This window comes from Microtus ochrogaster, chromosome 8 (assembly GCF_000317375.1).
Source record: "Microtus ochrogaster isolate Prairie Vole_2 chromosome 8, MicOch1.0, whole genome shotgun sequence".
NCBI lineage: Eukaryota > Metazoa > Chordata > Mammalia > Rodentia > Cricetidae > Microtus > Microtus ochrogaster.
In genome coordinates, this window is record NC_022015.1 from 1,440,647 (window position 1) to 1,451,993 (window position 11,347).

The 11,347-nt window shown below is 42.4% G+C and overlaps 1 protein-coding gene across 3 annotated transcripts in view; it reads left to right on the forward strand.

Moving 5' to 3' along the window:
• Znf143 (zinc finger protein 143) overlaps window positions 1-11,347 on the forward strand; it is a 45,756-nt gene that overhangs the window by 27,375 nt on the left and 7,034 nt on the right. For all 3 annotated transcript variants that reach the window (XM_026781675.1, XM_005350988.2, XM_005350989.3), the window contains exons 9-13: window positions 1,148-1,223; window positions 2,685-2,810; window positions 4,266-4,445; window positions 6,908-7,135; window positions 9,938-10,086. In XM_026781675.1, coding sequence (XP_026637476.1) covers window positions 1,148-1,223; window positions 2,685-2,810; window positions 4,266-4,445; window positions 6,908-7,135; window positions 9,938-10,086 — 759 coding nt within the window. The remainder of the gene's footprint in view (window positions 1-1,147; window positions 1,224-2,684; window positions 2,811-4,265; window positions 4,446-6,907; window positions 7,136-9,937; window positions 10,087-11,347) is intronic.

Consider the following 11,347-nt stretch of genomic DNA (forward strand, 5'->3'; position numbering starts at 1 on the left):
CCCATGTGTTGTAGAGTACTTCCCACTTTCTCTTCTATCAGGTTCAGTGTGTTCGGACTGATATTGAGGTCTTTAATCCATTTGGACTTGAGTTTTGTACATGGTGATAGATCCCTTGGGGCTTTTTACCTTTCTTTTATGCCCTACTTTTCTGCTTCCTCTGTATCTGGCTACTCGCTGGCCCTGGAATCTCCCTGTTATATCCTTTTTTTTCCTTCCTCAAGCCTCAATTTCTCTTCCTGTTTACTCTCCCTGCCTGGAAGTTCTACCTATACCTCCTCCCTTGGTATTGGCCATTCAGCTTTTAAATAGACCAATCAGATGCCTTAAGTAGGCAAGGTAAAATAGCGACACACCTTTACAGAATGAAACAAATCTAACACATCTTTGCACTCAACAGAAGGGTGCTTGACTAGCATGAATAAGATCTATCTCTAGCACCCATAAACTGGGCATGGTGGTGCATTCCTGTGATCCCAGTACCCAGAGAGATCAAGAGCACAGGTCATCCTCGTATACTTAGAGTAGACACGTAGAGTGAGACCATTGTGGAATGCATGAGGCCCCAGCTCAGATAGAGAGAATAGATATGTAAATAGTTGGGGAGAGAGACAGAGACAGAGAGAAAAACGGGTACCCAAGACCACTCCTCTAGGCTGTAGTGTAGCCTTGCTTTCGATTTCAGATTTATGACTTTCTAGCACAGGTTGCATGCCGCTGTTCCCTTTGAGAAGCCTGACGCTGTCTTCCTCATTCCTTCCTCATTCTCATCATGCATGTGTGTCATAAGGAGTTCCTGTGACCACTCCAAAAGCACTCAAATGATACCGTTTCTCATTTTAAGAGGCCTTGCTTCTATGTAACTTATGTTTGTGCATTGAGAATTACTGGGTATAGTTTTTGTGGAAAAGGATTTTTTTATTTTTTTGTTTTGTTTTTTAAAGTATACAATAGGAATAGTGATATAGCTCAGTGATAGCTGTTGCATCTCATATCCGAGGTCCAGAGTTCAATGCCCAGTACTGTAAAAGAGAAGAAGGAGGGAAACACATAAAACAAAGTAGAGGAAAAGTAAGATTGAACTTGAGAACATCTTAGTCATAGAACACTTAAAGGGAACAGAATCTTGTTTGTGTTTTAATAACAGGTCCATGAGCGCTCGCACACAGGAGACCGGCCTTATCAGTGTGAGCATTCAGGCTGTGGGAAAGCATTTGCGACAGGTAAAAACATAAATTTTCTTTGCTTCTTAGTCCAATGGGACATTGCCCAGGGCAAGCCAGAGGCAGAACCCCTTCTGTTTTCTGAAACCACAGAAGCACATGATCAGTTTTTTACTTTTATGCTTTTTAAAATATTTGTGTATATGTGTTCCTGCATGAATTTATATGTACCATGTATGTGCAGGTGCCCCTATAAGCCAAAACAGGTATTAGATCCCCTGGAACTGGAGTTAGAGGCAGTTGTGAGCCACATGATGTAGGTGCTGGGAACCCAAACTTCTGTCCTCTGCTGCAGCAGTATGTATGCAGTCTGAACTGCTGAGCCGTCTGTTCAACCCTCCATCGTCTTTCCTAACTAACTGCCCCTTGTCCTGCTCTCTTTGGACCTCCTCTGTGTTACCATTTTTCTCCAGAGATCTCGCTCTGACTACATATTTACTGTTACTCATTCCATCCTCTATTTTCTTCTACCAGGAAAAATAATAAAAGCCATGTGTTAAAAGCCAGATATGCCAGTAGACAATTTTAATCCCAGCACTGAGGAGGCAGAGGCAGGCAGATCTCTGAGTTTGAGCCCATCTAATTGAGTCTATCTAATGTGTTCCAGGCCAGCCAAAGCTACATAGTAAGACCCTGCCCATCCCTCCCCCACCCCCACTCCACCATAAAATGCTGACTTAAGATGTAATTAGTACAGGTCTAGAGACCTACAGAACTGAGCTGTCTGTCATGGAGGTGCTGGGACTCCAGCCCAGATCCTCTACAAGAACAAGTGCCCTGAATCACTGAGCCGGCTCTCAAGCCCCATCCTTTTTTAACATTAGGGTTTTGCTGATTAGTTTATTAGCTTTTGTTTTTTGATATTTATTTATTTATTATACAGTGTTCTGTATGCCTACAGGCCAGAAGAGGGCACCAGATCTCATTACAGATAGTTGTGAGCCACCATGCTGAGAATTGAACTCAGGACCTCTGGGAGAGCAGCCAGTGCTCTTAACTGCTAAACAATCTTTCCAGCCCCTAGTTTGTCTGTATTTTGAGGCGTCACCTCACGTGGTATCCCAGACTTGCCTCAGACTGATGACAGTCCTCCTGTGTCAGCTTCCCATATTCTGGGAATTACAGGTGTGAGTTACCACCCTAACTTGTCCCATGTATTTTTAATAGTCATCCTCTTGTATATAGCTAGTATTTTATCCTGGTTATTTGCTGTATATTTCCATAAGTTAATCTAATATTTGTTTAGAAGAGTATTGTACTGATAAATTTCTTTTTCTCTTCTTTTTTATTTTTTGAGACCACATTTCTTTGAGTAATCCTGGTTGTCCAGGAACTCACTCTGTTGACCAGGCTGACCTAAAACTCACATAGATCCTCCTGCCTCTGCCTCCTGAGTGCTGGTATTAAAGGTGTGTGCCACCACTGCCTGGCACTAAATTTCTTTTAATTTTTTTTTTAAAGGTTATGGATTAAAAAGTCATTTCAGAACTCATACTGGAGAAAAGCCATATCGGTGTTCAGAAGATAATTGTACAAAATCTTTCAAAACTTCAGGAGATCTACAGAAGCACATCAGAACCCACACAGGTACCAGTACAAACAGAGTAGCACAGCTAGACCAGGAATTGCTTTTTTGACTGTAGCTCAGGCTGATGTTGGATTTGTGATGCTTCTGTATCAGTTTCTTCAGTTCTGGAATTACAAGCTAGTACTATTAGACTAAACCAGGTATTCTTAATCTGTGGGGGTGAGGATGGTGTCTGTGAAAAAATTGGAAACTCGTAAAATTCCATCCAGTATGCTGTTTGTGCATGTGTACCTCTTTCCAAGGTGGCGTCCCAGAAATCCTAGAAAGCCCTAGATCACAGCCCTTTCGGCTTTCAGAAATTATCTGAATGACAAGCTTGTTTTCCTGGATTGCACATTTGATAAGTAGCTGAATTGAAAACAGACCCTAAGGTGCAGAATTCCTCTCCTGCTGCTAAAGGAAATATCCGATGTCAAGTATGGTAGTTCCAGTAAGTGGAGGCAGAGGCAGGCGGGTCTCTGAGTTACAGAGTAGTCTGGTCTACAGAACTAGTTCCAGGATAGCCAGGGCTACACAGAGAAACCCTGCCTGGAAAAACCAAAAAAGAAAAAACAATTCTCTCTAATAAATAATATAAATAAATAAGCATACATATGTAGATATTTTGATGTGTTTTGTGGGAGGTACTAGATTAAAGAAATAGCAAATTATTTTCTTTTAATTGCTATTAAACAAATATGGGTGCATCCACTATGCTGTGTACTTGGAGGTTAGAAGACAGCCTACAGAAGCTGGCTCTCACTTTCTGCTCTGTAGTTCTCAGGGATAGAAGTCAAGCTGTTAGTAAAGCTGATAGCACGTGTTTTAGCTACCACCTACTGAGCCATCTCACAACCCCAGAAATTATTTTTTTTTTGTGGTATTATAGAATAAATAAGAAATAAGCATTAGGAAATCCTATAATTTGAACTTAATTCTTTTTTTAATTTAAGTTGTATTATACTATATATATACACTATATATATATATATATATATATATGTATATATGTATGCACCATAGCACACAATGCGGGCTGAATCGTTTTCAGGAATTGATTATTCTTCTATCCTTTAGGTTCCAGGGATGCCACTCAGGCAGTTTGTTTTGGCAACAAGCATTTATGCCCATGGAGACATCTTGCTGAACCTTAGTCCTTACTCTGTTTTTCTTTTATCTTTTCTCTGACGTTTTGGTCTATGCTTTCCTCAGCTCAGTTTTCAGTATGCCCACTTGATGGTTATAGCTTGGAAAGTCACAGTCACTGATGAGTGTTGAATGCCATTCAGTTTTCTTGTGTCAGCCCAAGTTTGGAGTGGAAGAAGCATACTCCAGAGACACAACAGAGCTTAGAAGGGAAATTAGAGCAAGCAGACTGCGGCGAGGCACTGGGCAGAACCACATGATGAGACATTTCCATTCTCTATGTATTTTATTTCCTACATCGTTTAATTTATTTCCTTTTTTATCTTCAGGAGAAAGGCCCTTTAAGTGTCCTATTGAAGGCTGTGGTCGGTCCTTTACAACATCAAATATCAGAAAAGTGCACATCAGGACGCACACAGGAGAACGACCATACTATTGCACAGAACCAGGATGTGGGAGGGCATTTGCTAGTGCAACTAATTATAAAAACCATGTGAGGATACACACAGGTAATGATTGCTGATGTCTTGGCCCTGTCTTTCAAGGCTTCCAACTAGTCTCTTCCTCCCATGATGTGTGCGGTCGATCGATAAGCTAAAATTAACCAGACCAGCTCAATATAATAGATTTAGTTTTAATAAACGGGAAAAAGGGAAACGCACAAAACCAGGGGTCCAGCGAACACCAAGAGCGCAGAGAACAAAGAGAGCTGGCAAGGGCACCTGGGTTTTTATCTTTTTTTTCTTGGCCTCAGGGCGACACACTCTAAAGAAAATGTGATTAGCTGAACTTCCCCATCACTCCCAGTTCACGCAGTGAGAAGAGATTAGCAGCTTCAAAATTTCTTTAATGAGCCAACATAGGTGGTATTTTTCCCAGTACTGGGAAGGCAGAGCCAGAGGCAGGCATGTAACTGTCTCAGTGCTTGAGTACTTGCATGTGTAAGGGTCTGTTTTTGATCCAGGCACTACACAAATAAAGGAAGAAGGCTAATCAGGTAAGTTGGTACAGCCAACAGTAGGAACTCAGAAGCTTGTGAAGGAGGAATGCTGCTGCACACCCATAATCCCAGCACTTGACAGAGGGAGACAGCAGGATCAGAAGTTCAGCGTCATCTTTGGCTATATAATGAGTGTGAGGCCAGCCTAAGCTACATGGACACTTAAAAACAAAGACACACACCCAACCCCCCTGAAAAAAAGAAAAAGCTTCCAGCCCAGTCTGTTCCCTTTTTGACTGTTTGGTGCCACCTAGTGTTGGTGTTCCTGCTTCAGCCTAGACAGCAGGACTGCTGCGCCAAGTGGTGATTGGCAGCCATTTCCTGTTAGGCGTCATCTGCCAGTGCTCTCAACCTCTGAGCCATCTCTCCAGTCTGTGAATATAATTTTTAAAAGCTTACAAAAATTGGCTGGAGAGATGGCTTAGTAGTTAAAAGCACTGCTGCTTTCTAGAACCCACATGAGAGCTTAAAACCATCTGTAATTCCACTTTTAGAGAAAATTATGCCCTCTTTGGTCGCCTTGGGCACTGCACACCATTGGTACATGGGCGTGTGTGTGTGTGTGTGTGTGTGTGTGTGTGTGTGTGTGTGTATGAAAAACACAATAGATAAGCATGAAAAATAAAAATACCCATACACATAAAATATTAAATAAATAGCTGGGCTTGGTGGTACATGCCTTTAATACCAACACTCAGGAGGCAGAGGCGGGTGGATCTCTGAATTAGAGGCTAGTCCGGTATACATACCAAGTTCTAGGACAGCCAGGGCTACATAGAAAAACCCTGTCTCAACACACAAACAAAACCTTTGTTGTCTTTGTTTTTTTTTTAATTTATAAAGGGCTGAAGATATGGCTCAACAGTTAAGAGCAAGTACTGCTCCTGCAGAGGATTTGAGTTTGGTTTCTAACACACATGGTGTCAGGTGGCTTACACCTGCCTGTAACTCTTCTGTTTTGGGTTGTGAGCCTAGCCTCTAAAGGCCAAGCCATCTCTCTAACCAGACAGCCTGACAGCCTAGCACAAGGGGATCTGATGCCTCTCTTCACTGCTTTGGGTACCTGTGCGCGTGCACACACACACAGAAACACACATATACACTTATTTTCTTAATTTATAAGAAGAGTTAAGGACTAGTTTGTAATCCTTCCTGGCACCTAGCCCAAAACCAAAAGCATCAGTCAAATGCTACAGTACAGATTCTGTAACGGGGTGCAGAAACACCTCATTTGATATAAACACTTGCCATGCAAGCATGAGGATCTGAGTTCTGATCCCCTGCACCCGCAGAAAAGCTGAACATCACAATGTACCTGTATTTTGTTGTTGTTGTTGTTGTTGTTGTTGTTGTTTTTGTTGTTGTTTTTTCGAGACAGGGTTTCTCTGTGGCTTTGGAGCCTGTCCTGGAACTAGCTCTGTAGACCAGACTGGTCTCGAACTCACAGAGATCTTCCTGCCTCTGCCTCCCGAGTGCTGGGATTAGAGGCATGCGCCACCACCGCCCAGCAATGTACCTGTATTTTATTTCTGGGAGACAAAGACAGAAGTTCAGCCAATCTGGTCAAATCATTGAGTTCCAGATTCAGTAAGAAATGGAGTCAGGCCTGGTGGTACATATATCACACTGCACCCGCACTGACTTGGAATTTGCAATATAGACCTGGCTGGCCTAGAACTCACAGAGATCCACCTGCCTCTGCCTCCTAAGTGCTGGGACTATGGCTGTTTTTGAGCTGAGTCAAACCATAGGGAATTTTTTTCTAGTGTGCTATTTCATTTCAAGATGAAAAGGGACACCCCTCACAAATACCTCCCCGGTGCTGGAAATTGAACTCTGGGTCAAGCGCTCTAACAATGAGTTATATAGTGACAGATAACTTGGCTGTTTATTTTAGAAGTCCCACTTTCCAGTTGTGGAGTAAGTATCTCTGTAAAAATGACCTTTTTGTGTATCTTCTTCTTTTCTTAGGAGAAAAGCCATATGTCTGTACAGTTCCTGGTTGTGACAAAAGGTTTACAGAATATTCCAGTTTGTATAAACACCATGTCGTTCATACTCACTCGAAACCATACAACTGTAACCACTGTGGGAAGACATACAAACAGATCTCCACGCTGGCTATGCACAAACGGACAGCTCACAACGACACAGAGCCCATTGAGGAGGAGCAGGAAGCCTTTTTCGAGCCTCCCCCAGGTGAGAACTTTGACAGTTGTATGTTTTGAGTTTAAGAATCAGTTTTGAGCATGAGCCATGCTTCTGTTTCATTTGTGTGATCACACACCGGATTTCCGGCTGTGGCAAGTGCTACGGAAGGACATGGGGGCTCCAGGTTGTGGAAGAGGGACTTGGTATCTCCCAAGAGGAGAGAAGCTTCCTGAAGAAGTGTTCTTGGAAAGATTCTGAGGGTGCAGGGGGTTAAGGGAGCATAGAAGCAAGGCCTGGGGAAAGGGAAGGGAACAGATCTAAGGCAAGGGGACTTGCAGACAGATGGCAGAGGAAAAGGCTGAGTACTGGTGAGAGGAAAGCAACTTGGAGACTTTGGAAGAAGCCTGACCAGTATGGCAGTTCTGCCTGGGAAGAGCGGAGACTTTTTCTCTCATTCTCAACACTGGAGTGAAATGTACAGAAACATTTAAGTTTAAAAAGTTAGATAGGACTGGGCAGTGGTGACGCACACCTTTAATCCCAGCACTCGGGAGATAGAGGCTGGCAGATTGCTTGAGTTCAAGGCCAGCCTGGTCTATAGCGTGAGTTCCAGTGCAGCCAGAGATACACAGAGAAACCTTGTCTCAAAAAATAAAAACAAAAGTTGTTGATAGAAAAACTTAAATGTCTCCATATTGCTTTCTAGCCAAAATCCCGTGTGTATAGTTCAATATTTTGACACCCAGGGGTATGTACGATTTATTCCTCTCATTTCCTTCTTACACACACACAAACACACGTCTAGCAGAGTTTTACTGTTACTAGGCTAGCCTGCTACAGCTTCCCACATGCTGGGCTTATATGCATGAGCCACCACTCCTAGCTAATGGGAGGATCAATGGAAGTTGTAAGTCTTGGAAACATTGTACAGCGTGCTGACTAATGTTAATAATAACATACTTTATACTTGAAAGAAGCAAGAAAGATGTAACTGCTAATTCCTCTTAATTAAAAAAAAAACAGGCTTTGTGGGATGGGGAGATGACTCAGCTGTTAAAAGTGCTGTGCTGAGCCGGGCGATGGTGGCGCACGCCTTTAATCCCAGCACTCGGGAGGCAGAGGCAGGCGGATCTCTGTGAGTTCGAGACCAGCCTGGTCTACAGAGCTAGTTCCAGGACAGGCTCCAAAGCCACAGAGAAACCCTGTCTCGAAAAACCAAAAAAAAAAAAAAAAAAAAAAAAAAAAAAAAAGTGCTGTGCCGGTGTGAGGACCAGAGTTAGGGCCCAGAACCCACACACGTGCTGTGAAGTCCTGCCTGTGATTCCAGTGCCTAGAAGGTAGGATAGGCTCCCTGAGCTGCTGAGATGTATATACTATAGGTAGGTAGGTAGAGACTAGCTATGTCAGTGAACTCTGGCTTCGATTGAGAGATTCTACCTTGATAAATAAAGTGGAGTTCATGTCAGCCTCCAGCCTCCATGCATACACACCACCCACATACACCTGGGAAGAAAGCAAGCTTTAGTAATGTTAAATGTAGGACAAGTGGTGGTGGCACACGCCTTTAATCCCAGCACTTGGGAAGCAGAGGCAGGTGAATCTCTATGAGTTTGAGGCCTGCCTGATCTCCAGAGTGAGTTCCAGTACAACCAGGCCTATACAGAGAAACCCTGTCTCAAAACAAACAAACAAAAACAACTATGATTGCTCTTCTAAAATTACAGATTTGTGCTCCTTTTCCTGGGTAACACTTGGAATAAAATAATAAACAACTGAAAAGAAAAGGCACAAAGTAATGTATGTGAGAACATTACACCTCAGTGTTGCCATCTGAACACACACTAGATAGATTTGCATACTAAAATCCTTCATATACTAGTATTCTTAGGTTAGTACTGCAGAGTATGAAGTTTCTCTTTGAAGAGGGACTTTCTTTTTTGCTCTATCAGAGCTGGCCCGTACTGAGAGAAGGGAAGGTCAGTAATCCTAATTGCCCAGTCTAGCAGCTCTGGATGTTAAATCATCCTTCGCTTTCTGATTCTTTTTGGGGAGTGTGTGTGTGTGGGGGGGGTGTTATTGAGACAGGATTTCTGCCTGGTTCTTTTGCTGATTGTTTGTGAAAAAAGAACTGGACTGGAGTTCCTGTTCTGTTACTTATTAAATGATTAACCTCAGCCGAGATAACATGCCATTGCATAGTCTTTACACAGTGATGTCATTGTGTACCAATAGCTTGCTGTCAATCACGTGTGTAAAAGACTAAGATAGTAGATTGTGCGTACAAGCCATTCTGGTTTTGTGGTTAATGTTTATAGAGACCTTTTATTACCTTCATGAATCTTAAGTGACTTCAGGAACTTGGTATAGACTTGCCCTTCTGGGAGCGGCAAGTCTTTGTGTATAATTCCTCCCTTTGTGTCCCCAGTATGCTGTGCACAGTGGCACATAATCATTCCATCTAAGTGTAAAGGAGAGGTCTCCTCAAATCAGAACACTTAAAGTTCATGGATAGGGTTCACTTTGACTTGGCCTCGCAGAAGTGAAGACAGAAGAATTAAGAAGAGGTCTTGAAAACTATTTTCATGGTTTAAAATATAAAAGTAAGCTTTAGTTTTTTGGGCTTTTTGTTTTGTTTTGTTTCATTTTTAGACAAGGTTTTATATGACCCGGATTGGCCTTGAACTATCTTGAACGGCCTCCACTTCCTAAGTGCTAGAATGACAGGCAGGCACTACCATGCCTGGCTCTCTATTCGGTTTTTTTGTTTCATAGTTACATAGTTAGAATCTCTAATGTTGTCTAAATAAATTGGTTTGTTGGTCAAATAAATTATTCATTTATTTTCAACAGGTCAAGGTGATGATGTTCTTAAAGGGTCCCAGATCACATATGTTACAGGTGTAGAAGCAGAGGACATTGTATCTACACAGGTAGCCACAGTAACCCAGTCTGGGTTGAGTCAGCAAGTTACACTTATATCCCAGGATGGGACTCAACATGTAAGTATCTACTAAAAGCCAAGAAAGTTAAGTATTTCTCTGCACCTGGGATTGAAAGGCAGGCTGAGTCCCAGTGGAGGAAATCCCTGAGTAGCAAAGCATGAAGTTTGGATTCCTGCCTGTAGGCCAGTGGTTCTCAACCTTTTTAATGCTACAACCCGTTAATGCAACTCCTCATGTTGTAGTGACCCTCAACACTTGTTTTTATTGCTACCTCATAACTGTAATTTTGTTGTCTTGAATCATAATGTAAGCCGGGCGGTGGTGACGCACGCCTTTAATCCCAGCACTCGGGAGGCAGAGGCAGGCGGATCTCTGTGAGTTCGAGACCAGCCTGGTCTACAGAGCTAGTTCCAGGACAGGCTCCAAAACCACAGAGAAACCCTGTCTCGAAAAACCAAAAAAAAAAAATAAAAAAAAATAAAAAAAAAAATGAATCATAATGTAAGTATCTATGTTTTCTGGTGGTGTTATGAGATCCCTGTAAGACAGTTATTTGATTGCCCAAGGAGTCAAGAACCACGACTCTAGGCATGGTAGATCTCCATAGTCTGCTGGAAAAGGTGGTATTGAAGGGCTGGAGAGATGGCTCAGTGGTTGAGAGCATTGCCTGCTCTTCCAAAGGTCCTGAGTTCAATTCGCAGCAACCACATGGTGGCTCACAAACATCTGTAATGAGATCTGGTGCCCTCTTCTGGCCTTCAGGCATACACAGAGACAGAACATTGTATACATAATAAATAAATACTTTTTTAAAAAAAAGATAGTACAAAGTAATAATAGTATATGTAGAATCCAAATAGTGTTGGCTGGTGTGGCTCAAAGTGAAATAGCAAAGATCAGAATCACAAGGAGTCTGTGAGCTTCAAAACTAGTGGGTCTGAGCTGAAGAGATGGCTCAGAGCACTGGCTTCTCTTCCAGGGATCCTAAATTCAGTTCTCAGAACGTACATGCAGACTCACAACTGCCTATAATGGAATCTGATGCTGTCTTCTGATGTGCAGACATATATATATAGACAAAGTACTCAAATATACAAAATGCATAAGTAAATAAATCCTTTTCTTTAAAAAAAAGAAAAAAGTTCTGGGTGGATACAATGCATGCCTTTAATCCCAACACCTAGGAACCCAGTGCTAGTTCCAAGACAGCCAGGGGGAAATATGAGTAATGAGATGGGTGTGCTCTGAGAGCCAAACCTGCCATGGTTTTGTGGGCACCAATAGCCTAAAAGAATTATGCTTTGATGTGATTAGGGGC